We start from the raw sequence: 27,360 nt of genomic DNA, 5'->3' as shown, positions 1-27,360 counted from the left end.
TTCACTGGACCTCTGCTGACGATATGCTTTTGCAGCTATATGATGTCAAAAAGAATGAACGGAATGCATAGAACCAACCCTAAGATCCAAACATCAACCGCAAATAGACAGAAAGGAGAAATGTACAATACCATCGATTTGATCAGACTAACAAATACTCACACTCATACTCATTATAATGTGATAACCAGATGGAATAGGTATGAAACGCATGAGATACGATATTTACACTATTCACAGGATTTAACAATTGAATGAGTATCAATCGATTATACAGTACATATATAAACCATCCAGAAGACCCAGAAAGACCAAAAACAAAGAGATATCGAAGAGTTGAACGAAGACGTAGGATCGGTTTATTCTGAATCGGAAATGACGGGTGAAGCGATACTAACATTCGATCTTCGGAAAGAAATCTACAATTTCTCAACACGCACAGAAGGTGAGCATACTCTCTTCCTTCTTTTAACAGTGAATCGTTATCTTTGTAGCTTACCTTCCAATCTTCACCTTCCTCATCGAAGAAAGTCAATTTCACAAATTCGAACCTCCCATCGTCCTTTAGCGCATGCAGGAGGTCCTCGGCATCCCGAGCAGTAGCGGTGAGATCTCGACCGTTCAATCGGATGTTTCCTCCGGACCATAAATCGATAGTGGCGTGAGTCTACGTAAAACATCACCGTGTCAGCTCAGGGAATGCAACAGAGTGGATGTCACTCTTACTCACCTCCTGTCCAGCAAGTCTATCAATCATATCATCCGCCGCTCTACTATAAGTACTTGAGCTACTGGTAGTAGAAACTGATGAAGAGACAGAGTATGATCGGTGGTTCTTCATGTGCAGGTCGAATTCGGACGGGACAGTTGAAAGGGAAGTGAGAGGTTTGAGGGTGGGTCGAACAGGTCGAGGAGATTGAACGAGGGTTGATGGAGACATGATACACATGAAATAACAGATTAATCGAGATGAGATGAGAAATTTCGGTGGCGATGAATCCCAAAATCGAATGGAGATGAAGTTGAAAGTGAAGATGAGGTTGAAGAAACGATAGTCGAATTGACCAAATCCATAGCCCTATTTATACCTTTCATCCTTCATTGGCCCGGTATGCATCCGGTCCGATTGGAGAGGAGAGCATGGGAAAATCAAAGGTAATTCACCCTTTTCCTCACCGATAGACGACATAGATCTTCGGGGCTGTCCAATGGATCAGTGCAATACAAACATTGATCGTTCAATATACCCACTAACTTGTGATCTGATCTATGAGATGACCGAGACCAACAGCATAACATCGCATGTGGGAGCAAGATGACCTATGATGGGGTGAGGATAGTGCCTTTGTTTATTGATCGTCCTGTGATCTACATACTGCTTCACATCAGCGGGTACTATGCGACCCAAAGCGATGTTAAAAATTTAGATCATTGGATCGAAAAAAGTCGTGTTGTGGCTTGAATCTGATTGATTGACCATCAAAATGGGAATCACCCTAATATCATCTTTCGTCTTGATTCCGGCCATTATTGGGGCCATTAGGAGCCCAGTCAAGAGCATGTGACGATCGTCTTGTGTAAATATCTACTCAATCCCAAGTCGTGCTATAAACAAACTGCAATATGTACACTCTGACGTTGAGACTGAGTCAAAGGTTTGATCGATGCCACGCCACTTCCGATCGGATGTCGTTTGAGGGTATCGTACCTGCCTCCTTTCGAATGACCAAACATACACACACACACACACACACACACATACACACCGATAACATTCATCTCCATGGGGTGATCCCTTCCGGATACAAAAGACAGTACATCATGCGATCAGACAAGACACAAATGCGAGAGTAACGGAATATATACGGTGAAAGGTATATGCTGTAGAAGATGAAAAGACCGAAGATATCGGATGATGCAATGTGCGATCAGTTTGGAGAACACCATTGCATGCCCAAGGTACAGTATGTATGGATCTAGTGGAGATGATGACACTGTAGTACAAAGTTTCCGCTGATCGCATGAATACTTGCATACCTTCCAGCACGCCAATGCTATCACCCTCGCCACTCCATATGGAAACAGTACCCAATGCACGCTGGCTTTCAAAAGAACACAATGATTTCATTTCTTACCTCAGAAAGTTGCATGTCGGTATATGGTAAGATGGTGCATGGTATATTCACAGTAACAAAGTATAGTCAATCTGTTTTACAAATCATCTAAAAACCTCTCATCAGACTCTTTTAGCCTCAACGTCCACCCTTCTCCTTCTCCTTCTCCGTGCCTTTCAATCTCCTCATCCTCATCGTATAAGATATTACTTCCATCTGTATGTACACTAGTCGCACCACTAACTTTTCTAGATGAACCACCAATCACATTCGATTTCCCTACTCGTGTTTTACTTAACGAATCCATTATACCTTTATTCCTCATTTCTTCCCTTCCTATCGAATCGCTCGTCAGCGGTTCATGTATAGTCATCTGCTTCCTACCAAATTCATCTATCTGTCGATGTGTGGTAGATGAGAGAGGTAACGGTGCGATTGGATCTGATAAATTCGTTGTAGAGATAAGTTCAGGTAATAATGAACTGACTACACTTTCCGACCTTTTCATTCCCTTTCCCATTCCACTCTCATCCCTTTGACCTCCTTGAGGAGAAGTGATGCCACCCAATTCGATAGTTTGTAAACTCATACAAAGTATTTTAACCTTCTCTTTCAATCCCTCTTTCTCTTGCGTACCTTCATCTACCACCTTTCGCAAACTAATAACTTCCTCCTTAAGCGATGCATTCTCTATCTTGGCATTAGACAAAGCAGTAAGAACAGCATCAATCTCTAAAGCATGTCTAGAACGTAGATTGGCAATCTTCTCTTCATACTCCTTTTTAAGCATTTCCACTTTACCCGATATCTTTTCTTGTTCTTCACCATCAGACTGTACGGACGTAGGAGCAGTCGATGTCGAATCCGCTGACAAAGTCGTCCGAGTAGTCTGTCTGGAAGTGGATCTCGAAGGCGATTCGACGTCAGCCATCGTCGTGGAGTCTTTAGAGAGAAAGCTGGCTCTTCGAGCTATATCAGGACTTATCCTATTACTTATAAATGTGTTATTCCTAGGTTCACTAAGGGGCAAGTGGATTTGCGCAGGTCGGATCTTCACTGGTGTATCCCCATTAGCCGGCTCGATCTGTCTTGATAAGACACTTCTTCTAGGTGATGGTGGAAGTTCTTTAAACCAAATCGATCCTGCCATTAATGATGGTCTAGGATGATGTCCTGATCTTATCGTATCGTTACCCAAGACATTCGAAGATCTAATTGTACTTGCATTTGCAGTCGAGGTCGATTGGGAAGAAGATCTTAAATCTAGGGAAGATCTAGTCCGTAATTTATCTTCTTCCCTCGTCCTATTCATCGTAGGAGAGACTACTATCTCCTCTTCCTGAGTTATATCATCAAATTTAGGTCGATGGGGTATAGTAGTCGACTGAGCTAATCTCTCTAACCTCTCCAATTCTCTATCTTCATCTTCAGCTTTATATCTCAAGGTCATAGTCGATACCCTTCGATTAACCCTTTTATCGGTAGACCACCATCCAGGTCCTTGAGTAGCCTCGATATGGTCCACTAGATTTTTAGTAGACGAGTAAGAAGATAGATCAGTATGTGATTTGGATTTGGATCGAGGGAGGGTGCACATCGTTCGTGTCGAGGAGGAAGTAGGTAAAAGGGGTGGTGGAGAGGTAGTAGCGGTGTGCCATGTTTGGTTAGAATCAGATACGCCGAAAGTACCCGTTTGACTGGGTTGAGCTGCGATAGTTGTAGTGATATTTGAAATTGAAGGTTTCATAATTTCGTCCAAGCTCTTATCAAGACTTGACAAGTCCATTGGTTCGTTCTCCGCCACTTCCATCTTCTTGGCATCGCTAATCGCCATATTCTGGTTTACTTGGACCGGCGGAGGGGGAAGTGGCATATTCTGATATTGTAATCCCGTATTCAACGGAAGAAGGGGCGACATATCAGGTATAGGACAAGGTGATCTGGCTGGATCCAAAATCGATCGATCGTCCTGAGCAGGTGAAAGTATCGCTGACCTGTTAGCGGTGGCTGAGGGGATTCGCAGTCCAGCGACTCGATTGAGGGGGGTATGTACCGGTCTAGGAAGTGGTGAGGGTGAGTCGAAAGTGGCAGCTAGAGAAGTTGTTGTTTGACTTTCGACCAAACTGCTTTGTTGGGGTGGTGGACCAATTGGGACGAATGGGATCGGAATGGAGGAAGAGGAAGTGGATTTGGGTGTGGCGGCGGGATCGAAAGAACTGGCTCGGGAAGAAGGTTTGTGGACTATGAAACAGTACCAATCAATGGTCAGCTCAAAAATCTTAAAACTTGTGGATCACGTTGATTTTCGCGTTCTAGGATTTCACATACCAAAAGATAGTCTCGTGGCACTAATCTCATCCCTTTCTCTCATCCCACCACTCCCAATAAGCATACTAATCATACTTTCTCTCTCCTTTAAGCGATCCTCATTCCCACTCCCAAAACCAGAGAACGACATATCCCTCATACCTCTCACAGGAATCCGCTTGATCGTCCTCTCATCGTACCTCTCTCTATATTCTGCTGATTCAGCTCTTGATCTATCTCTAGCTTGTCTGGCAGCTTCCAGTCTATCGTCCATTCCCATCGTTATACCAACACCAGTATTCTCCTTGCCGCCACTTGTTCGGGTTGTAGAGGTATTCTTTACTGTAAATTTATTTCTCCAATTTCTGCTGACTGGCATACTCTGTTTGTTCACGGCTCTACTTATCGACCGTTCACCCATCACGTGCTTGGTCTGGGCTTCCTGTGGTGGTTGAATAGCATTGGTATTGACATTGGCATTTGAAGAAGAAAATAATGACCATCTTCTACCTTCCGCCAGTCCTCCACCACCATCCAAAATACTACTCTTGCTCCCACTTCTCTCTCTTCTCCTCAAACTCCCCCTTGAAGTAATCTTAGGAACGATATTATCCAATGATAGTCTTCTAGTTAATCTCTTGGTAGTTTGACTAAATGTACTACTTCTTGAATTAGATCTCTCCCTCTTACCTACCCCTACCTCTCCTCCACTGCTTGTCGAGTGGTCAGAGGGCATATCGACATTGACAACATGGATAATCTCATTGACTTGCACATACGATCCAAGGAGGGAAGTCGAACTTGTATTGAGATGATACAATGGATGTACACCACTATGATTCTGTTTCACACCATCCACGCTCGCTTTCGAAGAAGAAAGGGGGCTTAGAGATGAAGAGATGGAGGAATCGGGGATGTGTATAGCGGAAGCTAATGTTGGCATTTCTTTAGACATCTGTTGTTGAAGATTATGACTTGTGTAAGTCACTGCATGACCTTTCGATGTGGTCTGTTGCAAAGTCACTTTCAAGCATGGTGAAGATTGACTGGGAGAGATAGTATGCTGAGAGGAACGAAGGGGTAATGAGATATTACTGTTGTTCTTGATCTTTGGTAATCCATCGAAAACGGTTGCGGTGTGTTGGCTCGATGAATCAGGTTGACGATAAGGAATAACGTGAGATTCATCTATCAGATTTGAAGCTGGATGGGCGAATAACGGGAAGAAGGATGAGATTGATTTCAGCTTTTGCTGATGCGATACAGTCGAGTGGCGAGGTTCTTGAGACGGTATGGCGGGTCGAGTGAACATTGATGGAGCCATGGTGGGCGGCACTCTATAGGAGCGAACACGATTGTAAGAAGGGATATGCAGTTGTTGATGAAGGTCGAGGAAATCAAAGAAGATCGATGTTGAAGAAAGCTATAGGTTGCTCTAAGAGAATGGGCATTAGATTGAACTCGACAAGTCAACTACTGAGTCAAGCAGAGAATTAGCTGGATACTCCATACAGTAAACGACAGATAGACCATGTCCGTTTGGACAAACATCTTCATCTAGCCCATATCACAACAATAACACCCAGTGTTTTTCTCTACTGAGCAATATCAGATAGATCTCAAATTTATCCAATCACTTTGTATCAATTTTAATCTCAACCATCTCATTCCTTTCTCTGATCTTCAATTCAAATCCACGCCACTTGTACGCCACAAACAGACAACCTTCTGCGTCAAGTATAGGAGAGATTATGATGAATCGTCCACTCACTTGAGACGATTGACGTACTGTTTAAGTCGGATTCTCAGAGTCTCTTATGGGTGTTCGTAGTTGATTGGAATGTATTTGCTTCGAAAGTCAAATCGGTCAATGGCGCTGAAACAGTCTTCTGCTTTTGATCCGCTGGTCGACCACCTATAGTGATCTTTCCCAATTCAGATTCCAACCTTTCCATCACCTTCTCACCCGTACGCAGATGTGTCAAAATATATGTTCGTCTGCTTTCTGTTTCATTCAGCACCAACACCTTATCATCATCCCCATCCTTACTCTCAGCAGTGAGCTTTTTTTGAATAGCCCATTGTTCTTCTTCCTCTTCTTTTCTGTATCGTCGATTATCGTAAAAAAGCGTTATGAGCCAAATGATCATTCTGACAAGTCGATCCGTATCTTGGTCTGCCCCTAAGGATATAGTAAAGTATAAGGTAGAGGTTATCGATTAAGTGGAATAGCGTCTTTTCCAGATGAATGGCGAATGGGATATGTAGTGGGAAGTTGAATATGTCACCATCAATGGATGCTATAGATGTGACTGTGCTGCATTATGACATTGACAGCTTGGTATGATGGTGGTGTATTGACTTGATGTTCCAATTTGGATATTTGCCATACAGACAGTGCTGCTGCTGGTGCTTGTGCTCCCCTCTGGCCGTATGCCACCAAGCTTGTATCATGACTATAACAACAAACACATCAACGCATTGTCCTCTTGATTAATTACTCTCATGTACTTTAATTGCACAAGGTCTCGATCACCCTCTTGAAAACTTCCGCAGCATAGTGCATGGTATAACCCCTCGACTAGCATATCTAGCCATATCAGCGGTTGCTTCATATATCCCTCTTCGGGTACGACTAATCATGTTGGATTACTATCAATGTTTCTTGGCTATCCCTCCCCCTCTGTACACTGTCGGTGTACTGGAATTTTGTGCCTGATCGTGTTGATCTGGTGTTTACTTAACAACACTATTCTATTGTAGTACAATTAAAGTATATATCTTCATAACATATCTCATATCTCGTATCACATATTGCAGAGAGGGGGATGATCATACCGTATATACAACCAAAAGGGAATACAAACAACCGAACAAACAAGAAAAAAATGAACAACTGAAAAAAGTTCATGATACAAAGTAATAATTGTAAAGTATAAATAATAACATGAAGGGTTTGTACAAGCAAGCAGGATGATGATGTACAAGAACTAATAAAACTTATAAACTACTAGTCGACGACCTTCGTTCGTGAGGACTTCTAGGTATGAGAGGGGTCGTCTCACTTCCTCCTTCATTATTACCCCACAACCCATATAGCCTCTCTCTGGCAGATCTGAATAAACTCATCCATGAACTTTCTCTTTCCCTTGGGATCTCTGCTCCGGCCGGATGATCAGGTGGGTTGGTGACTGGGGTGATCGTCGATCCTTTCATATTACCACCTGGAGGGAGAGTCACGTCTGCTCGGCAGGTAGGGCACTACGAGTGGACAAAATGACATATCAGTATCATCATTCCATTAAAAGCGATATAATCAGTCCGATTGATTTCCAAAAGATACGAAACCCAGATCAAGTTCGAAAACATGAACGGGCCAGGGCCATTATGAACTCACCAACTTCCTCCATTTCATTAACCACTCATCACATTCCTCCTTATGAAAAACATGTCCACAAGGTAATATCCTGACTATATCTCCCCTTTCAAAATTATCCATACAAATCGCACATTCATCTTTTGAGAAATACTGTCTTTTCACATGTCGTTTAGTTCGATGTTTGTGTTTATCTTTCTTCGATCTGGAGGGACTTCCGCTTCTCGGTGATACGACCTCATCCAAAGGGTTGGGTATTTCGATAGAGACTGAAGGTGGAGTACGAACTTCCGAAGGAGATATAGGAGGTGGGGGCGGTGGGTTCTCGAGGGTGTTTGGAACATTCGACGAAGAAGATGCGATTTGATTTTCATCATTTACGTTTATATCCGTGACATTGTTCTTCTTGATTAAGATTGATTGACTGGTAGGTGAATTGGCTCCAGATTGGGTTCGGACGGATCGATCAGAAGATGAATCGTCTTTCTCCCATACGATGTCGGGAGTCCATACCCTCTCAGGTAGAGAGAGGACAATCATAGGTGGAGCGCGATCTTTTTCACGTTGTCTATGTATGACAAGAGGAGTAAGCTTTTATAAATTACTGTATCCGATCGGATCGATAGTTGCAAGAGTCTCCCGAGAAAGTCTTACTCACCTAGCCACTCTGATTCGGTGAATGGCAACAGTAGCCAGCAGAAACAAGCTCGGCATGAGCAATGCAAAGGACAGTAAGCTAGTGAGCGCTCTGCGGAATCATCAAAATTAGCCTCCCGCCGTCACACTCGTCGTTTGCAGCGAGACATCGTACTCACCCAGACTCGTCGGATCCCTGACTCAAGTCAACCCAAAGACCTTCTCTTTCCTGTTTACCCGACGAGGTTCCATTTGCCAACAGATCCCTCAAAGCCAAGTACGATGCGCGAGAGACAAATACAGATGGTATGAATATCGAATCTGTGTCTTCTGCATGTTCCGAAAGCAGAAATCAGTAACCATCTCATGAACGATTGTGCAAGTTGTTAGACTTGTCGACAAGGTGGGAAAACGGATGATGCAGTCGGATATATAGTAGAGGTGACATACCAGGACTAAACATAGTGATCAAACTCTCCCTTTTCCTACCTTCTTCATCAGTTTCCCCTGGGTGCTGGACACTATCCCCAACTATGACCGCATGTGCATCACGATCTTGCGCCGCACGAATTTTGGTTGCGAAATCGCACCCTCCCCTTTCTATCAGTGCGATTCTGTAGCTCTCGCCTGGACGAGGATGCGTGGGTGGACGTGGTAATCCAAGAGGTGGGAGACATGCCATCCCTCCACCGGAGGGGAGTAAGTTCACATCCTCGTCATTGTCGGCCCCTAAAGAAGGGTCTAATTTGGAAAAGGGAATGAGGAATCCAGAGATTGGGAGAGGGAGCGATAAATGGGATAGGTCAGGAAATGAGGCTGGACGATGAGGTAAAGTGAGATTGGGTTGATGTTGATGTGATCCGAGAGGTAACTAAAAGGTGGTGGCAAATGATTTAGAACATAATGCTCAATGTATACTTGGTAACATAAGGAAGTGAAGACTTTAAACACTCACATGAACAACTACTTCCCCTTCTCCACCCATACTTAACCACCTAGCCAACCATCCTCTATTATTATCATTCCTAGGTAGGTTCATGAGTGGGACTTGACCTAGTTCGAGCCCCGTCAAATCGACAATATCATTGTCACCAGAATATCGATCATCTAACGAGATTGCATTGCGGCTCTGTTGGCCATCGTTGGGACTGATACTTGAGGGTACAGCCAGACTGTATACCAGTCCGATTGATAAGATGAGGATGACCCATGATCGGGTGAAGGGATTGAATAGGGATGACATCCCTTGGTCGGTTCAAGTCTGTCCTTCGATCTGATGGTATATTTCTTTTTGGATATCACCAGGTTATGGGCTGACTTCTCCCTATAAGATTGTCGATGCTGGAGCAAGTGGATGCTAATTGAGGCCCTGGTTCATAAGATGACCAGATGGAAGATGCATTGGTATGATGGTGATTATCAAAGGTGGTGAAAGTAGGTTTCAAAGTTGAAGGATGACACAATCACACAAATCACAAATCACAAGTCACAAATCACAAATCACACAGGATGCCGGCACAGTATAACCAGTCAATACGCGGACATGTCATATCACCAGCACCATAGGTTTGATACTTTTTAAACCCAATGATGCATATTCATACCCATATTCACATGATCATGCTACTCTGATAATAATGAACAAGAGAGATAAGAAGAAGTCAAAGCATAAATAAACCAATCTATCCAAATCCTTTAGCAAATATACCCTAGATTATCATTCTTAAAGAGATCTATTGTCGGTCTACATGACATATCAAAAATTAGCATACGAGAACCCTTAGTAGTGCAGATTCACACTCACAAAGGTGTCGCTTGAGGACCTTGGCGATGATATCGGTATCGGGGAAAGCCATGTGTTCGAGAGATTCAGAGTACTAAAACATCATCAACAAGATAAGCTTGATCCATGCAGAAGTGAAAAAAGAGAGCTTACAGGAGTAGGGACATCGGCACCGGTGACTCTTTCAGGTGGAGCATCAAGGTAATCGAATGCAGGAGATTCACAGATCTGAGCAATGATCTCAGAACCGACACCGAAGGCTATCACGCAAACATCGTCAATCAGCATGATTCGGTGTGGTTCGGCAGAACACTTCACTCACCTGGGAAACCACCTTCCACAGTGACCAAGTGATTCGTCTTCTTGACCGATTTGATAATAGTATCAATATCCAGAGGTCTGATCGATCTCAAGTTGATAACTTCAACTTTGATACCTTCATTCTTCTCGAGTAATTCGGCAGCTTCGAGCGAGTGAGTGACCATCTTGGAGTGAGTGACGACGGTGACGTCTGATCCTTCCTTTTCAACCTTGGCTTTACCAATTGGTAAGAGGAAATCTTCAGAGAGCTCTTCTTTGGTCACTGGGAAGGAAACACCGTAAAGAAGTTCGTTCTCGAGGAAACAGACCTGATGTGATGGAAGAAAGTTAGCCGATGTATCCTGATATATCGCAGAATAGTATGTAAGGGATGTGTTGAAAGAGGACGATTGATTTATGTATCTCTCAAGCCAGCCTGAGTAGCTGATCCCGACCTTGATCCCTATCCTTTCTATCTCTATAATGCAAGTAAAGGGGTACACTGCAACTCACGGGGTTAGGATCCCTGATAGCAGCCTTCAACAACCCTCTGCAATCTGCGGCAGACCAAGGGGAGATAACCTTCAAACCAGGGACGGAACCGTACCATGCTGAGTAATCTTGGGAATGTTGAGCACCTACACCAGCAGCAGCACCATTGGGACCTCGGAAAGTGACTGGACATGGGACATTACCACCAGACATGTAGTAGGTCTTACCACCCGAGTTGACGATTTGGTCGATAGCTTGCATTGCGAAGTTCCAGGTCACTACGAAAGTAAGGAGGGATATGTCAGTTTCTAAAATTTGGCTACCACACACCCGCCAGTATCATTCCTGGAAAAGAAGAAGAGAAAGGTAAGATACTCACTGAACTCGCAGACTGGTCGGAGACCTGCTAAAGCAGCACCGACAGCCATACCAGCGAAACCAGATTCGGTGATAGGGGTCTAGGGAAATCAAGTATCATCAGCGATCAGGGCGCAATCAACCAAGAAGAATCGTCGAAAAAGTCATGGATACATGTTTCGTGATGTTGAAGAGCAAGAGATTGCTCATATCATAACAAAATGGATATAAGAACACTTACATCGATCACTCGATCTTCTCCGAATTTATCCAATAAACCTTTAGTGATCTTATAAGCACCATTGTACCTGGCAACTTCTTCACCCATGATGAAAACAGTTTCATCCCTGTTCATCTCTTCTTCCATAGCAGAGTTGAGGGCTTCTCTGACGGTCTGTCCATACCCATAAATCATTGATCAGCTCTTCGATCCCATTGCATACTCAAAAACAGGAAAACGATCTCCAGTAATTTGGTAATTTCGATAGAATGGTTTCGACACGTACCATCTGAGTAACACCCTCATCACTACTAACCAACCTTCGTTGTTCAGCTCCGACCAACCATTTAGGTTCTGACCTCGCTACCCTAGCCAAGGGGGTAGATAACAGGGCGTTTCTCGAGGCGATCTTGCTTCCTGCAGCGGCAGCCGATGAGGAGGACGATAAAGCTCGGATGGATGAAGAGGTGGGTCGAATGACCTTGGAGAGGGCTGCTCGGGATGCCATTTTGGGTGGTAGGTTTTTAAGAAAAGGATGAGACGATAAGGACCGAAAGTATGGACGTATGGAATGATAGGCTGAAATTTCCATCTGTCTGTCTAGCATGCATCAACATCCATCCAACATCGCCAATATCAATATCCCCAAGTCTACCATCCGACGCCGCCCCGGCATTTAGCCGTGAGTTTGTCAATTATCTTCGGGCTGCATTTATTCCCATTTTATCCCAAAATATCAACAAGTGGAGGTGCATCACTCACTTCACTCTCTCGATTGCAGCAAGGATACAACACCTCAAGTAACTTTGGACTGTCAAAGTTTCAGCATGCCTGGCCCATCCATCGTACATACCCAATGATAATTCTACCCACGCTAAGAAGTGCATGTCCAAGATGCCATCGTGCGATCAAGCGCAATCTCACTTGCGCCAGTCCGGGAATAATACGGTCGTATTCTTCTGAATCTTCAACACCCGATCACTCCGAGGACTTCTCCGACATGGCTGGCGAGCTCAGACGTAGGAAACGAAAAGCAGATTCTAAGCGTCGACAATATGTGAGCTGACTTCCTCTAATGGCATGTGAGTGACTAGCTCACCTCAACTGTGTATGTAGGGAAACACTTTTGTCGATCATCTATTAGTAACTGTCCGAGGAGGTAAAGGTGGATCTGGCGCATGTGCTTTACAAGCTACTCTCAAGGGATCCGGCCCATCAGCCCCATGCGGAGGGAACGGCGGATCAGGAGGATCGGTCTACCTCACTACATCCCCATCTCTCTCCTCTTTAACAACATTGAAGAAGAGGGTGATAGGTGGACAAGGCTCCAGTGGGTCAGGGGCATTCAAGCATGGTCGAAGAGGTGAAGATGTTTTGATCACTGTTCCAGTCGGAACTATTGTCAGAGAAATACGGCGAGAGGGTGAAGAAGAACGTACAGTAAGGGAAGAAAACGACCTGGGTCTAAATGACGAAGAGAAGGGGAAAAGGAAATGGCAAAGGTGGATTGTAACTCATCCTTCAGCCGGAGGAGAAGTTTCGCCAGAAGAATATAAAGATGCTGAAGATCTCTTACGTCGAGAACAAAGGTGGAACATCCTCACACCAACTTTTGACGAGGTCCCACCTATCGAAATGGATATAGATCAACCGTTGGTAGAACCTGTGCTGTTAGCTAAAGGGGGATTAGGAGGATTAGGAAATCCATTTTTCAATTCACCAAGAGTATCTTCAAAAGGTTTCTTACCACCTACTCAAACATTCGAATTTGAATTAAAGCTCTTAGCCGATGTGGGTTTAGTGGGATTCCCAAATAGTGGTAAATCAACGATATTAAGGTGTTTGACAGGTAAACAAGCTGAAATTGCCGGATATCAATTCACGACGCTCAATCCCCAAATAGGCGTAGTGAGGGTATACGATGATGGAGGGTGGGTCAGTAATTTGGAAGAGGGTGAGGAAGTAGAAGAAAGCTGGATCAGGAGAGAAAAAGAGGAAATAGCTAGATTATTAGGTGAACAAGTTTTCCCAGATCCTCAACTACCACAAAAGAAAACCCAAAGAGAAGTAGAAAGAATTAGATTTTCGATATCGGATAATCCAGGGCTATTACCACTTGCATCTGAGAATGTTGGATTAGGACATAGCTTCCTACGCTCAATTGAAAGATCACCTGTACTAGTGTATGTCCTGGACCTGGGGAAGACCTCGCCTGTAGAGGATCTGAAAGTGCTCAAGCATGAGTTGGAGAGCTATAAGGAGGGTTTGAGCGAAAGGGCCAACGTGGTCGTTTTGAATAAAGGTGATACGGTAGATGAAGATGAGGGTAAAGAGAAGATTAAGGAAATTGAGAAATATTTGAATGGACAGGAGAAGGAAAGTGAGGTCATAGTGTTAAGTGGGAAGTATAATTTGGGTGTTCAGAATTTGGTAAACACTTTGGTGGAAAAAGTAGAACTGGCAAGGGAAGAGCGGAAGAGGGGACTCAAGGAGAAAGAAAGGTTGAAAGACAGCGCGAAGAAATCAAGCTCTTTCGGTCTAAGGAGAATGGAATAGACTAGGATGGGAGAGCTTAGGGTCGGAGCGAAGCGAAAACCAGACTCAATACGAGAAACGGTCAATCAATAAACAAACACTCCTCTTGATGACAGATCATTTCAACCCAGTATTTAAACCATGTTGTATCATCTAGCTACTCAATCTTTATAAATGCATCGTACAGAATGCATTATCATCAGTTCATTACTGTCCAATGTATCAGACTATACAATATCAAATCAATGCAGTTCCTGCCCTTGCTATCCGTTCGTTGCTCTAGATCCTCATCTATCAGTCCCATTCCTCCTCGAAGCAGAAGTATTCCTCCTACTCCTTTCCCTTTCTCTACTAGTCGCTCTCTCTTCATCCCCCAAAGTAAACGTCCCAAGCGTAGGCATCGTCCTACTCGAACTCCGACCTCTTCCTATCGACCCCACACTCGGAGGGGTAGTAGCCAACAAAAGCAAACCAGCTTGACTGCCTATCCCAAGGGCCGGTGAGAACTCGCTAGACCCGATCCTCACTAATCGGACCATATGATTCCCAGATGGTGTAGTCCCGTACAGTGGTAATTTACTATTCGCTTGCGATAAGGGGGTTTGTAAGCTTGTAGTAGGTGGACTAATGAGTAATGGAGCTCTCTCTCCGTTTGTGGAAGATGCAGTGGATGGTAAGAGCAAGTTTAATGATGCTGAGGATGATGTACGCTGAGGTTGACCTGGATGGATCGATTCGGTTTCGGATTGGTCGGAGGCATGGTCTTGTGAAGATGGTGAAGAAGTGAGTAGGTGAACACCGAGGAAAGTCGTTGCGATCTGTTACGATCAACATGATATCGGTTTAGCTCAAAGTCCAAGGAACGGATGTTCAGTATCTCTTCGATGAGATACCATATCACTCACTCCGAAGGCGAAATTGACAAAACTCGAAAATGAGACGTCCTTGAATTCTTCGTATAATACCGCAGAGCCTATTATCGCTGATTGCAGATATATAAGCGTTGAGCTAAAATAATTTGTGTTTGGGTCGAAGGGATTTGGATCGACTTACCAGCCAAGGAGAAAAAGACGAATTGAGTAGGTATAACTTCCTACTTGCGAAGATGAATCTATTAGCTTCAATTCGGACGAGGAAGCGAACTCTCGCGTACAATCGCGATAATGGCTCAATAAGCCACACCCACCTTGCTTTGAAACCTCATTAAAGCCCTGTTCAACCACCTGACCTGTCCGATACTCGTCAGAGCGACCATCAACCCAAGAAACCACGTAATTCCATAATTCCAAGAACCAAAAAAATCATTTGACAATAAAGAACTTAACGCCTTGGTGGATAGGACTGTATATCCACCGAATAAAGTGCAAACTCCGATATCTACTAGGAGGTATCGATGGCCGTAGGATGTGTTTGATAGGATGATAAGTGTGATGAGGAGGAGGACGGTGATGAGGGTGTAGATTATGAATGGAAGTCTCTTCAGGGCGGCAATCAGTTGAGAAGGGTTGAGCTGCGCGAAGGTAGATGGGAAGGATGTCAGTATGATATGTATATAGACTATACTCTCGTCGATACCAAGGAAAGGACCAATATGGAAAGGAGAATGTCAAAAAAGTCCTGGAATACGTACTCTAGGATTGGATCCATTCGAACTCCATACCACTGTGATAGCGCCTATAATAGCAAGAGCCATCCCGAACAGTTCTCGTTTATGAAACTTCTCTTTTAATATTAATGGGGCGAAGATACAATTTGCTATCAAAGCCTATAAAACAGATGTCAGCACGGGAATTTAGGATTCCTCAGTGGTATATTGTAGTACCATAGATACTCACGACTGTACCTAGCGGAGCTACCACACTAGCAGGAGCGAATCCGTAACTTAGGAAATTACCTCCTTCACCTATAGTAATGAGGATCTGTCCGAGCCACCATAATTTTGATTTTAGATATTCACCTTCTTTCACTTCTCCTTCTTTAAATGTTGGTCCATCGTCCTCATCCTCATTCACGTCATGGTCGGGTGATTGGCGAGAGGGTATAGGTGAATTGAGTTCCACATGCTTGCTTTGAGTTTGAGGTATAATCAGAGGTGTAGGCGTAGATGAAGGTGATCTCTTATTGGAGCTGGACCTGGAAGTTGGCTGAGAAGATAGTATGACTGGTACGACGGTCGCTTCTGTTACTTCTGCCGGTATGATAGTCCGTCGAGGAGATGGACAAGGAGTCTCTTCTTCGAGTATAGGTGAATGTGCATTTCCGTCATGACCATTCTGCATCAAAGTATGGTCCTCTTCGTTCGTATCTTCCTCTTCCTCAGAATGGCTGGATGATGAGTGACCAGAAGCAGCTTCTTGGTTCCGCCTATGGGCGAGCTTTTGTAATGTCCTATAAACAAACAGAGGTATTAGCTTGAAAAGTCTTGTTCCCTCATTACACGTAGAGCGGGCCATACTTAGATGGAAGCAGATTAATTAGAGTCATATCAATGAGATACACTCACAAAGCCAGACTTATCAATATATTCCCACCACATGCTATCCCAACGCCAATCAACGAACTTCTAGATACCGTCGAGATGGGATTGATATTGACCATTGATATCTTTTCAAGCAAGGTATGAGTATTACCTTACTTTCAAGACATATGTTGGGAGCCTATAACTTCTTCGCTCTGGCCCTTTGCTCCGCCTTTTGGGTCTTGATGTTCAGTTCCCTCTCGTATTTTGCTGCTACTGTCCATGCGTTGCTCAAGCAATATATTCGTTGAATCGCAGAGGAGCTGCAATGAATTTGGCTGATCGTGATGACGCCAGATACTACGGTGATCTCCGCCTTCACCCTAATTAACAATACTCCTAATGGTCATTACATTTTGCTTACGCAGCTCATTACGAATAAATCGTAATGGTGAGCCCAAGTCGCGGTTTATTTGTAGGTTACGCGGTGGCTGTGTGCTTTGAGAAAGAAAAGAAAAGAACAAGAAATCAATATCCTTCATCTACTTTCATTACACTTGATCTGATCACATCTTCACTATCCTCATCTTCACAATGCGTACGGGTCGCTTCATAACGCTGCTATCCCTCTCATCAATATCCCTCTTGGGAGTCGTTTCAGCCAAGTCAGGATTCGGTGAAGCATGCGAGTGAGTGACAAACTCCCTTCGTCCATCCCTTGACCAAACCAAGTCGAAATACTTATATCATACGTCTTCTGCTTGCAGCCAAAGTAATACTCATCTAGATGCAAACACCTACAATTTGATCACCGATTGTGATTCCACTACGTACTGTGCGTCGAATGGGACTTGCGCTTATAAAGGATGTAGAAAGGATATTGTGAGTTGGGACTATTGGAAGATCTACGTCGCATTCCAACGTTGATCCACATTCGGCTTGAGCCATGGAAAGATTGACTGACCTTGTGATTGTCTACTCGCAGTACCCCTTCGGATACTCTGATTATGCTTTCGACCAATTACCTCCCTTGTGTCCTCAAGGTCAATTGTAAGTTATATCACGATGAACGTGTACCTGTTCCAAGATTAGATCGCTCACGGAGTAGCATTGTGTAGCTGTCCCGACGAAGGCGACCAATGTATGGATCAAGTCCCAGTCGGAGGATCATGTCAGAAAGACCGAGATAGTGAGTCAACTGAACTTCCCCACTCTTTCTGGTCATCTCCGCTAATAGTGTGTAATTGTTATCGTGGTTTATAGACGAATGCGCTTTGGCGGATAATTATAAAGATCTAGCTGGATTCTTAAATACAAACGGATCGATCTGTCTGAACTTTACCTGCTAGTGAGTGATTTGCCTGTCTTCAAGAACCCATCGCAATCAAGCAAATAGACTGATATAATTCACCTCAACGCGTAGTTACGCGAATGTCACACTGGGCCAAACTTGTGTAACCGATAATACAGCCTACACAGCGTATTTAGATAGTGGTGCACCCTATGCTTTCATCGTATCGAGAGACAAGTGAGTTGGATCCCCTCGATATTCCTATTGGTTTTCTTACTGACTGTGGACTTCGCTTCACGCTCAGCTGCGCCAATGGTATGTACTGTGATGGAACGGCTCTGCAATGTATGAAAACGAAGAGACAGGGTGAAGCTTGTAGTGGTAACAAGGAGTTAGTATTTGCGCTAACAACCCGATAAAGTGTTTCAACGACCGCGTATCGCTGATCATGCGTGTATTGCGAATAGGTGTTCGACGTATAATTGCGGTGACGATGGTAAATGTGGTAAAGCGGCTGATGATCCCATCCACCCGGGAGCTTGGCAATATGTCTTGGTAGGATTGGGTATAGTGATTTGTAAGTATTGGATTTTCATTTTACCTTCTGTACCGGATCGGGAGTGGAAAGCTCATATTTCTTCCTTGCGTAGTGATCGGTGGTGTTATGACTGGTCTCTGGTTCGCTCACCGACGATCGAGAAATGAGAATCAAATCAAGTTGGAGCAATACTACAACGAACAGGTAAGCTCAATTGCTATAATCCGTAGTAGCTCCACTAATATGCTATGTTCTGTCAGATCGCATACAGACAATCGATCATGTCGATGTCTCATGCGAAAAATTCATTATTATCCTTACCTCCCAACACCGTAAGTCAACTTTGTATACTGAACCTCTCCGCGTCGTCTGATCTACCCCTGACGTCTCTTTGTCTTTGGGATTAGTCGCCTGACATAGCTCGATCATCGTTATATCGAGACGATTCCGGCTGGACTTCAGCCACCAATGACGAACTCTTACCACCTAACGTTCGACGGGATTCCACATCGGGTTGGTCAGATGGCGATGGACCGTCTAGAGAGAGGATCGAACGTGTTGATAGTGATGCCTTATTGATGCATCCTCACGCTCACGCTAATTATAGGGAAAGTAGGTATATGGACGCTCCTGAGCCCAGAGGTGGTTATAGGGAATAGTAAGGCACAATTCGCAAGCGCGACAGAAAGGATATATCCGTAATGTTTTTACGAAAGGATAGGAATAGTATGGACTTTATGATAGGATGTCTGTTAGGGTTACTTATACCACACCCACACATAACCATAATATGTTGTTACCCCATGCATCATGAACAAAAAATTCATCTCACGATGCGAGTACTGCTAGTCGTGGTCAATCGTCCTGACAATCGGCTCGAGGGATCAAGTTTTGATAACATTCCCAGATTCCTTAGTTGGAAGCCTCCTGCCTCCATCAGTTCATGCATGACCCATTCTGAGACGATCAATGGCTAGCAACACTTACACCGTACCAAAGTTGTCATTTACGGCCGTGGTCCCACGGTACCCCGCTGCGTCTGACGTCATATCCGCTGATCATCTGACCGCACATGATGCACGGAGCAGTGCTATCCTGTGGAGAACTCGTATCAAATGCATCGAGTCTAAGGTTATCATTTCCGTCTGCGTCCCAGGGGGTCAAAGGGCCGATTATTCATAGTTCGGCAGAGGGCATGGATCTCTCGGCGACGGTGAAGTGAGGGTACTTATATCGGAGGAGCCATCGTAGTAGATTCAAGCTTAAAAGACGATTTACATATATATGTTATACCTGCTTATCGATCTCACCACGAATTCGACTCCTATATCATATCATACCATATCATATCTATTCGTAACTTAGTGATACAAAGAGACAGTGCAATGACCAATATCTTATCGAATGTCAAATCAGCTCTGAACGCTCGGAGGGGATCCAACGATAACAATCAGAACACTCTAAGTTCCGAATATAGTCAAAATCAAGTGAGTCAAGTTCAAATTAGGAGGACAAGGTCACGGTCGAAGCTGTCTTCTCGTTCCTGTGGCTTGTATGACGATTTTGGTGAGTTGAACTCAATCGTGCTGATTGAAATATGTTGGATACTGTAGATGCAAACCTTCTCATCCGATCAAGTCAAGTACGACCAAATCCCCGTAAGTTCATTCAATACTAGAATCTTCCATATATATCCCGATGCGCAATGCACAATGCACAATGCACAATGCGCAACGGGGACTAACGTTTCGGTAACGTAGGATTCGTATTCGTCTTCTTCCATCGATCTCAAGTCTTCGGCTGAAGGATCCGAATCCAATGGCAAATCAAAGAAAGAGCTCAAAGCAGAACGTAAAGCCGCTGAGCAAGAGGAGCTCTCGGGATTAGCGGCTGAAGCAAGAGAGAAAGGAGAGAACATGAAATTGGATCCATACTATGTGATGAAGGATTTCGGTGATAGGGGTTTAGCATTAGGTGGAAGGGATTTCTTCCCTACCTTTGGGAAGCGTTAGACGGAAATCTATACATTTACATGTACGCTAACGAGAAATCATTGTATTGTACTGTAGTTATATTGTACTATACTGTAATCACAGATGACTGGTCATTCGGGTATGAACGATTTATTGATTGGTTGTCTAGATTGGTAATCTCAGGCCAGATAGTCACGAGGATTTCTCATCTTAAACATACTTACTTTTTCAACTCGACCAGATTGGATGACATCCCCACTTGATCTTGTACCTCTTCCTAATGATACACCCAATACATACCCATTCACCTATCATCGGCATGGTTCACGACACATTTCAATGATGAACTTTCGCCAGAACACCTCTTGGATATCGGATATCTCCGTGTAACATCCTGTGATCAAAACGTACGGTGAATGAAGCGTTCACAAAGCGGTGTACACAAAAAGGACCATTCTTAATCTTGAGTCGCGTTGGCTTATCGGTGTCTGATCACCTAGTTAAACTTATCATTTACGGTGAATGACTCATGAATGCCCAGGAAGAAGGTTAGAAACGCCTATGAGTGAGCTGTGCAGCAAAACATATGGATGGGGTGTGAGTCGGGCATCGTTCACCGAAGAATGAGGATTGAAAGGTATAAATGATCGTTTCGTCTCCCAATCTGGACACACCCATCCAACCTAGCTCAACTCACCAAGAGGAATCCGTACCCATTACCCATCTGAGCCAGTCTTACATTAAGCCAAATCTTTCATCATTCAATATGGCCTCTTTAGTTGTCTTGTCAGGTGTAGTAGGTTATTACCTCTACAAAGAGAATAAAGATCGAAAGCAGAAGAAACTCGGTACCAAGAATACCGGTGGGATGACCAGCCCAGCCATCGCTATTTCAACAGCAATTGGGCAAAACAAGTTAGGGGAACTAGAACATGTAGGTTAAAGCACAAGATTACATATCACTTATTTTCTCTTTCGTCTATCCTTATCGTCCTCACCACTTCCGAAAATGATGCCACGGTAGCTGACTGGAAGAGACGATGATTGTGGACATTAGTACGAGGAATTACCTCCAACGTACCCAAATGCCTTAGTCTCACCGCCTGCTCAATATACCCACGAATTATCATATACCTCCTCGAATGAGAACGATAGTAAGGCTCCGAAAAGTAAGAATAAGAGAAAATCAAGATTTTTCAGGAAATCTCTTTCTCTTGAGAAATAGTTCAGTCATGTCATCGCTCTGAGTCGTATGAGTTGCCCAGTCTGTACTATATCGTGTCGCATAGTGTATAATGTAATGTAAGATGCGGAGATGGTGAAGAGGAATGATCGCAACACACATAGAAAAGAGCTGTTTACTGTATATTGAATTGTAAATCTGTATCATACCGTGTTCTATTGTTATTGCTTAAGTTTCGATGTATCCTATCTTTCTTTCTTCAGAATCCGTGAGCTACTTACTGTATAATGATGAACTGTGACTGCACTCTAACATTTATCCGAAAGATCTTGCGGGTCAGGGAATGACCTTGGCGATGCCAATTTGATACCGAGTGCACCCCTCATACTAACAGAGAGGAAATTGCGTCAAGTTACATGTAAGTTACCCTTGGCACGGCTGTAGAAGGACATGTAATACGATCACACCACAGGCACGTGTACAGTAAACTTCACGAGTAGTACCGCAGGCTGTACACTGCGTTTCGCAGGTCGTGGACCCTCGTAGGTCTACTTTAGTAAGTTAGTAACAGTCGGCCGATTATCAGATAACAAATTTTCACAATTGATTCCGAGACCAATTTTCCCCAATCCCGATCCGATCATACCTGCAGATCAAGCGAGACTACACTTTGGAATCTCCGGTTTTTTAGGTATGCTCAAGGAACTACTAAGTGTTCGCTTTTCTCACTGTATGTACTACACGAGCGAGGTATGATCGTACCGCAGCACAATTTCGACCGAACAGTTGGTTTGTGAAAAAAATTTCTTCGGGATGCGGATGAGAGTAAGATCGTTACTTGGCTTGGCTTGCCTTGGGATGAGTATATATATGTGAATGGATGGATATGTTGATCAGATAAGAACGGATAGGAAAGTAAAAACGAAAACCATTATAGTCAAAACTAGTAAGGTTAAAAACAAATTTGCTTTTGATCATCTATCTGCTCCTTGTGCTTACCAACTTCCTGTTCCGTCAGGGGATAAATCGCAATGTCACTCGCCAAAAGTTCTTCGCCTGAGAACCTCAGTGAGAAGAGTATGAATTCGACTACACCGGACGAGACTCCGTCAATCAAGAGTACGAGCGAGAAGAATTTAAACCTGGTTGAACCAGAAACGGAATTACCCACCTTATCTAATAGTCCAAGCTCAACCGCAGCGAATGATAAAAACCATCAAGTTGGGGAAGGGTTCGAAAGCGATAATGATCTATCGATACCGAGAAAGTATCGATTCATAGCATTTAGCATGATCATTTTCTTCGCGACTGGTTCGTCCTTCTTGCAGGCTATCACCAGTCCTCTCAAATCCACTTTCAAGACGGAACTAGGAGTGACCAGTGAGTTGTACGAGTCTAGCTCTCGTACCGTAAGGTTACTGTATTGCGAGAAGACTTACTGATATATCCGTATGATCTCCTTTAGACGCTCAATACGGTGCAATCGCCTCTGCGTCAAGTCTCGTGAATACCATCTTACCCATAATCGGTGGTGTAGGAATGGATTATTGGGGTGCTACCTAGTAAGTCTTCAAATCTACATTTACCTGAACACTATTGCTCTGTTATATATGGTTGACATAGCTGATAATGTGTGATGTTCTGCAGTGCGGCAATCATATCGAGTGTTTTCATTTTAGTTGGTGCTATCGTAGCTTCCATCGTGAGTGTCCAGGCTTCTGGTCCGATAAGTTTAATATTCTGTCAAGTACTAAGGCATGATGGTCTGATTCCCCCCAATATAGTCAGCAAATGTGAATAGTTATGGTTGCCTGATCGGAGGTATGATCCTCATGGGATTTGGTTCCACTGGTATGTTTACTTGTGTTCCCCTTCCCTCACACCTCACAGAATTTGTTGGCCCTGTGGACGAGCTTCTGATCCTGATCTATAATACCGTAGTAATTGAATCTACCCAATCTAAATTATACGCCCACTGGTTCCGAGGTCGTTCCCTCGCATTCGTATTCGCACTGGACATAGCATGGAACAGAATAACCTCAATCTTCTCCAAGGCCTCTGCTGTACCCATGTCGGAGATCAACGGATGGTGGGGATGGGCATTATGGATACCTACCATTGTCTGCGCGGCGAATCTCGGGATGGTTTTGGTATATTGGTATTTCGAAAGAGCCCTACCGGAGAGATATAAACCTGTTTTGGGGAAGAATGCAGAGATCAGGCAAGAGAAGAGTAAAGGAAGAAGGAAGATCAGTTGGCATACTTTGACTAATCTGTAAGTGAAGTATCTTCTACCCTGTTATATATAACACTATCTTCCGTCACTGTCAGATACGTTTTGAATGCTGCGTGCTCGTTTGACTGACATGCATGAAAATACCTCCTAGCCCAATGTTCTTTTGGATCTTATGTGGTACTCGTAAGTCCTCACACCAACCTTTGCCTGCCACAACCAACATTCGTCAAGTATCTCTGACTGATCGATGGACTGTATATTCGTCCAGAACTATTCCAAAACTCTGCTGTTAGCGTGTATACTTCGAACCTAGCGGATATACAAACCGTCACGAGGGGTACATCCAAATTGGCAGCAGGATACAATTCATCTTTGCAAGGTATCATACCGATCATCTTGACTCCTGCTACTGGTTGGTTCTTCGATAAATTCGGTTATAGAATGGTATTTGGTATGTCCCCATTCTTCTCCTAAAGCCATGCTTTTACTCTATTCGCTCAGCTATCAGATGGACCTGCTACAAGATGGAGCCAAGACTGATCATGCTGCATCACCTTCCTCGAATAGTCTCATGGACAGCTATCCTTTACATCATCGTATTCTCTTTAATCGGCTTCACCACCGTACATCCCCTGTGTCCAATCCTTATCTCGTCTTTCGCATTGACAACCAATGCGATAACCTTCATCGCTTCGATACCTGTACTTGTCGGCGATGATAGATTATTGGGTACCGCTTTCGGGGTTTGGAAGGCATTCGTAAGTTCCCAAAAAAAGCTTCACGCAACGCATGAATAATGCGCTGATTGGTTGACTTGTACTTCGTTGGGGATGTAGCAAAATGGAAACTCGGCTGTACTTGACGTAGCTGCAGGAGCTATTGTGAGTGAACCATAATATTAAATTCACCTTGTATCCGCTGTGAGCTAATCTGATTGGATGTTTTGTGGTTTTGCTCAATGCTTTATAGCAAGATCGAACTCCTAATGGATCCTACGACAGAGTGCTATACCTCATCATCGCCATCAAGGCTATTGAAGTGTGTCTTGGACCCATATACGATTATCTCGATGGGAAATGGTTGGGACATTCATTGAGATTGCCCGAAAAGAAACGATTACTCTTAAGGAAGGAAGCTTTGGATAAAGAAGTAGATTATCCTGGATGGAGGGTTAATAAGATGGTCACGAGGGTTGTGGGAATGGAGCTGGTAGGATTGATCATCACTGCTTGGGTTGTAAGTTTTCTCTCATCGTTTACCATTGTACAGTAGTTGGAAAAGAGATGCTGATATTGTACAATTCCGTGCCTCGATCGATCATAGGTCTACATCATCTACTCTTTGGGTACATAAGAAAAGGAGACATATTCTTCGTGTCTGTGATTCTTGTCGAATGCTTCTCTTTGATGATACAGTAGTAAAACGGGAGATACAATATAGATAAGCACAGATCTCAGATCTGACCATAGTAATGTAGATAACGTGAGAGTGATCCTGCGAATGCATGCAACTTGCCGTGCCGTATGTTCTCATCATCATCGGAGCTCTTACGCTGATCATCAAACGTGCTGTGTTATTTTCGGGTCCGATAATGTAGGAGATAAGATTTAGAGATCAGTGCGTCCCCGTTGTGCATCTGAGTGATCTCCGAATTACAACAATACTAAGATGGCCTAGACCCGATTGTTGATGACCATGAAAGCGTTTGATCAGCCCAAAGGTCAACATCAATGTGTCTCAAAGGACCGACCCTTTTCCTTCCGTACATTCCTACTTGACACCCTAAATTTCAGTCTGGGTGCATCCCGTACCCCAATGCATTGTGATGATCATCTCACCCTCGATCGTGTTTTATACCAATTGCTTAGTTCAAGTGTGTGGTAAGTGCGACCTGCCACAGCGTTATCGGAGGTTTTTCACGCTATCAACCACTCCCTGCCAAACGATCAAAGCTTTTTTAAGATTGCTCTGTATCTCAACTACACTACACTGCACTAGGCTGTATCTGTGTCTGTGTCTGTATCGCATTGTGACACTCCCGATACTTGTTCCTAACCTCACCACAGGACACCTCGCATTGCGTATCACCTAGAACAAAAGTGAAGAAAAACAGTATATATAACCCCCTGTCATCACTCATCTTTTCTCTCTTTCTCTCTTTCTTCACACCAATTCACTTCGTACACTTCAGATATACCTTCAAACCTGAAACACATCAAAGCAATATCACCATCCAACATGTCATCACCTCATCCTACTACCCTCATCCCATACTCTGAACGAATCAAGTTCCACACCAACCCTACCGCCATCAAGATCCTGGAAATCATGGATAGGAAGAAGACCAACTTGGCTGTATCGGTTGATGTCAATACTGCTAAAGAGGCTTTGGAGGTGGTCAGGAGAGTAGGTGCGAGTGTATGTATGGTCAAGGTGAGTCTGTTTCCCACCTACACACGTATCTCAATATCAACAATAGACATACATACATACATGTACTGTTGAAGGGAGGGGGATATACACTATCTAGTTATACATCAACAACATGCTGATGATATATCGATTCGACTCGCAGACCCACTGTGATATTTTTGAAGACTTCACTCCTGCCTTCATCGAAGAATTGGTCAGACTTTCAAAAGAACTTGATTTCATCATTTTCGAAGATAGGAAATTCGCTGATATCGGTGAGTCAAGAGTCATTCTCCTCGTACCTCCCCGTTCAATTTGCGTTGTCAAGAATCCACTTCTTGGGATTGACATCTCTTCCTGACGATGATGGATGATGCATGATGGATGATGCGGATCACACGGATCACCCTGTTTTCGCATGGTACATCCTCTTCCTTATCCTCATCCCCTTAAACCCTGTTTGCGCCCTCTCCACTTTTGAATGTCCTTTTCCCTCTAAGATTCTACAATCCACCATGCATACCATCTGTTCCTTTAATCCTGTACCAAACTTTGATTCACACACCCTTATCATCATTCGCATTACTGACTTTCTTCCTACTATAGGAAACACCGTCTCTCTCCAATACTCCTCAGGCGTCCACAAAATCGCTTCCTGGGCGGACCTCACCAACGCCCACTCGGTCCCTGGTCCAGGTATAATCGCAGGTCTCGCCAAGGTCGGTCAACCCCTCGGAAGAGGTCTACTCCTCCTCGGAGAGATGTCTTCCGCTGGATCATTGGCTGTAGGAGGATACACCGAACAAACGTTCAAGATGGCTCAAGATGCTGGTCGAGAATTTGTTATTGGTTTCATTGCTCAAAATCGAGTCGATCATGTGGATAAGATCAAAGAAGGTGAAGACTATTTGATCATGTCACCAGGAGTTGGATTGGGTAAGAAAGGAGATTCTTTAGGACAACAATATAGAACCCCTAGAGAGTGTGTGGTGGATTCGGGAGCGGATGTGATCATTGTTGGAAGAGGTATATACGGTGTGGAAGGTGGGGAGCAAGCTGTGAGAGATGAGGCGGAGAGATATAGACAGGAGGGATGGAAGGCTTATGAAGAGAGGTTGGGAAGAAAGTAAAAAGTCGGGTTGAAGGGAA

General features: G+C 43.9%; 12 protein-coding genes across 12 annotated transcripts; 6 read left to right on the top strand and 6 right to left on the bottom strand.

Moving 5' to 3' along the window:
* Window positions 1–359: 359 nt before the first annotated feature.
* On the bottom strand, window positions 360–940 carry V865_002514 (uncharacterized protein; the record flags this gene model as incomplete). The annotated part of the gene is made up of 3 exons (XM_066226315.1): window positions 360–419; window positions 500–667; window positions 731–940. 3 exons carry the CDS (start codon window positions 938–940, stop codon window positions 360–362), a joined length of 438 nt encoding a protein of 145 aa, XP_066082412.1.
* Window positions 941–2,211: 1,271 nt separating this feature from the next.
* Window positions 2,212–5,745, bottom strand: V865_002513 (uncharacterized protein; the record flags this gene model as incomplete). The annotated part of the gene is made up of 2 exons (XM_066226314.1): window positions 2,212–4,355; window positions 4,443–5,745. The coding sequence occupies 2 exons, from the start codon at window positions 5,743–5,745 to the stop codon at window positions 2,212–2,214; spliced, it is 3,447 nt and encodes a 1,148-aa protein (XP_066082411.1).
* Window positions 5,746–6,226: 481 nt separating this feature from the next.
* V865_002512 (uncharacterized protein) lies at window positions 6,227–6,571 on the bottom strand (the record flags this gene model as incomplete). Its single annotated transcript, XM_066226313.1, has 1 exon — window positions 6,227–6,571. The coding sequence occupies one exon, from the start codon at window positions 6,569–6,571 to the stop codon at window positions 6,227–6,229; it is 345 nt and encodes a 114-aa protein (XP_066082410.1).
* An 850-nt stretch (window positions 6,572–7,421) lies between these two features.
* V865_002511 (uncharacterized protein) lies at window positions 7,422–9,676 on the bottom strand (the record flags this gene model as incomplete). Its single annotated transcript, XM_066226312.1, has 6 exons — window positions 7,422–7,682; window positions 7,819–8,365; window positions 8,456–8,545; window positions 8,613–8,763; window positions 8,884–9,304; window positions 9,389–9,676. The coding sequence occupies 6 exons, from the start codon at window positions 9,674–9,676 to the stop codon at window positions 7,422–7,424; spliced, it is 1,758 nt and encodes a 585-aa protein (XP_066082409.1).
* A 490-nt stretch (window positions 9,677–10,166) lies between these two features.
* V865_002510 (uncharacterized protein) lies at window positions 10,167–12,093 on the bottom strand (the record flags this gene model as incomplete). Its single annotated transcript, XM_066226311.1, has 8 exons — window positions 10,167–10,177; window positions 10,238–10,310; window positions 10,370–10,476; window positions 10,539–10,845; window positions 11,030–11,286; window positions 11,388–11,466; window positions 11,607–11,759; window positions 11,872–12,093. The coding sequence occupies 8 exons, from the start codon at window positions 12,091–12,093 to the stop codon at window positions 10,167–10,169; spliced, it is 1,209 nt and encodes a 402-aa protein (XP_066082408.1).
* A 492-nt stretch (window positions 12,094–12,585) lies between these two features.
* V865_002509 (uncharacterized protein) lies at window positions 12,586–14,141 on the top strand (the record flags this gene model as incomplete). The annotated part of the gene is made up of 2 exons (XM_066226310.1): window positions 12,586–12,642; window positions 12,702–14,141. 2 exons carry the CDS (start codon window positions 12,586–12,588, stop codon window positions 14,139–14,141), a joined length of 1,497 nt encoding a protein of 498 aa, XP_066082407.1.
* A 266-nt stretch (window positions 14,142–14,407) lies between these two features.
* V865_002508 (uncharacterized protein) lies at window positions 14,408–16,718 on the bottom strand (the record flags this gene model as incomplete). The annotated part of the gene is made up of 7 exons (XM_066226309.1): window positions 14,408–14,938; window positions 15,026–15,102; window positions 15,174–15,213; window positions 15,307–15,630; window positions 15,751–15,885; window positions 15,956–16,508; window positions 16,624–16,718. 7 exons carry the CDS (start codon window positions 16,716–16,718, stop codon window positions 14,408–14,410), a joined length of 1,755 nt encoding a protein of 584 aa, XP_066082406.1.
* Window positions 16,719–17,172: 454 nt separating this feature from the next.
* Window positions 17,173–19,066, top strand: V865_002507 (uncharacterized protein; the record flags this gene model as incomplete). Its single annotated transcript, XM_066226308.1, has 11 exons — window positions 17,173–17,267; window positions 17,346–17,460; window positions 17,564–17,628; window positions 17,697–17,767; window positions 17,842–17,926; window positions 18,002–18,106; window positions 18,174–18,260; window positions 18,337–18,446; window positions 18,520–18,611; window positions 18,668–18,739; window positions 18,815–19,066. 11 exons carry the CDS (start codon window positions 17,173–17,175, stop codon window positions 19,064–19,066), a joined length of 1,149 nt encoding a protein of 382 aa, XP_066082405.1.
* A 726-nt stretch (window positions 19,067–19,792) lies between these two features.
* Window positions 19,793–20,419, top strand: V865_002506 (uncharacterized protein; the record flags this gene model as incomplete). The annotated part of the gene is made up of 3 exons (XM_066226307.1): window positions 19,793–19,894; window positions 20,021–20,065; window positions 20,168–20,419. 3 exons carry the CDS (start codon window positions 19,793–19,795, stop codon window positions 20,417–20,419), a joined length of 399 nt encoding a protein of 132 aa, XP_066082404.1.
* A 727-nt stretch (window positions 20,420–21,146) lies between these two features.
* On the top strand, window positions 21,147–21,605 carry V865_002505 (uncharacterized protein; the record flags this gene model as incomplete). The annotated part of the gene is made up of 2 exons (XM_066226306.1): window positions 21,147–21,314; window positions 21,438–21,605. The coding sequence occupies 2 exons, from the start codon at window positions 21,147–21,149 to the stop codon at window positions 21,603–21,605; spliced, it is 336 nt and encodes a 111-aa protein (XP_066082403.1).
* A 989-nt stretch (window positions 21,606–22,594) lies between these two features.
* On the top strand, window positions 22,595–25,152 carry V865_002504 (uncharacterized protein; the record flags this gene model as incomplete). Its single annotated transcript, XM_066226305.1, has 11 exons — window positions 22,595–22,943; window positions 23,029–23,125; window positions 23,211–23,265; window positions 23,348–23,414; window positions 23,505–23,838; window positions 23,951–23,982; window positions 24,068–24,250; window positions 24,367–24,557; window positions 24,636–24,680; window positions 24,769–25,035; window positions 25,123–25,152. 11 exons carry the CDS (start codon window positions 22,595–22,597, stop codon window positions 25,150–25,152), a joined length of 1,650 nt encoding a protein of 549 aa, XP_066082402.1.
* Window positions 25,153–26,037: 885 nt separating this feature from the next.
* V865_002503 (orotidine 5'-phosphate decarboxylase) lies at window positions 26,038–27,341 on the top strand (the record flags this gene model as incomplete). Its single annotated transcript, XM_066226304.1, has 3 exons — window positions 26,038–26,232; window positions 26,375–26,486; window positions 26,818–27,341. 3 exons carry the CDS (start codon window positions 26,038–26,040, stop codon window positions 27,339–27,341), a joined length of 831 nt encoding a protein of 276 aa, XP_066082401.1.
* Window positions 27,342–27,360: the final 19 nt, after the last annotated feature.

The sequence above is a fragment of the Kwoniella europaea genome, chromosome 1 (assembly GCF_036810445.1).
Source record: "Kwoniella europaea PYCC6329 chromosome 1, complete sequence".
Taxonomy (NCBI): domain Eukaryota; kingdom Fungi; phylum Basidiomycota; class Tremellomycetes; order Tremellales; family Cryptococcaceae; genus Kwoniella; species Kwoniella europaea.
Note: the sequence above shows the minus strand (reverse complement) of the source record. Positions and strands in the feature narration are given on the sequence as shown.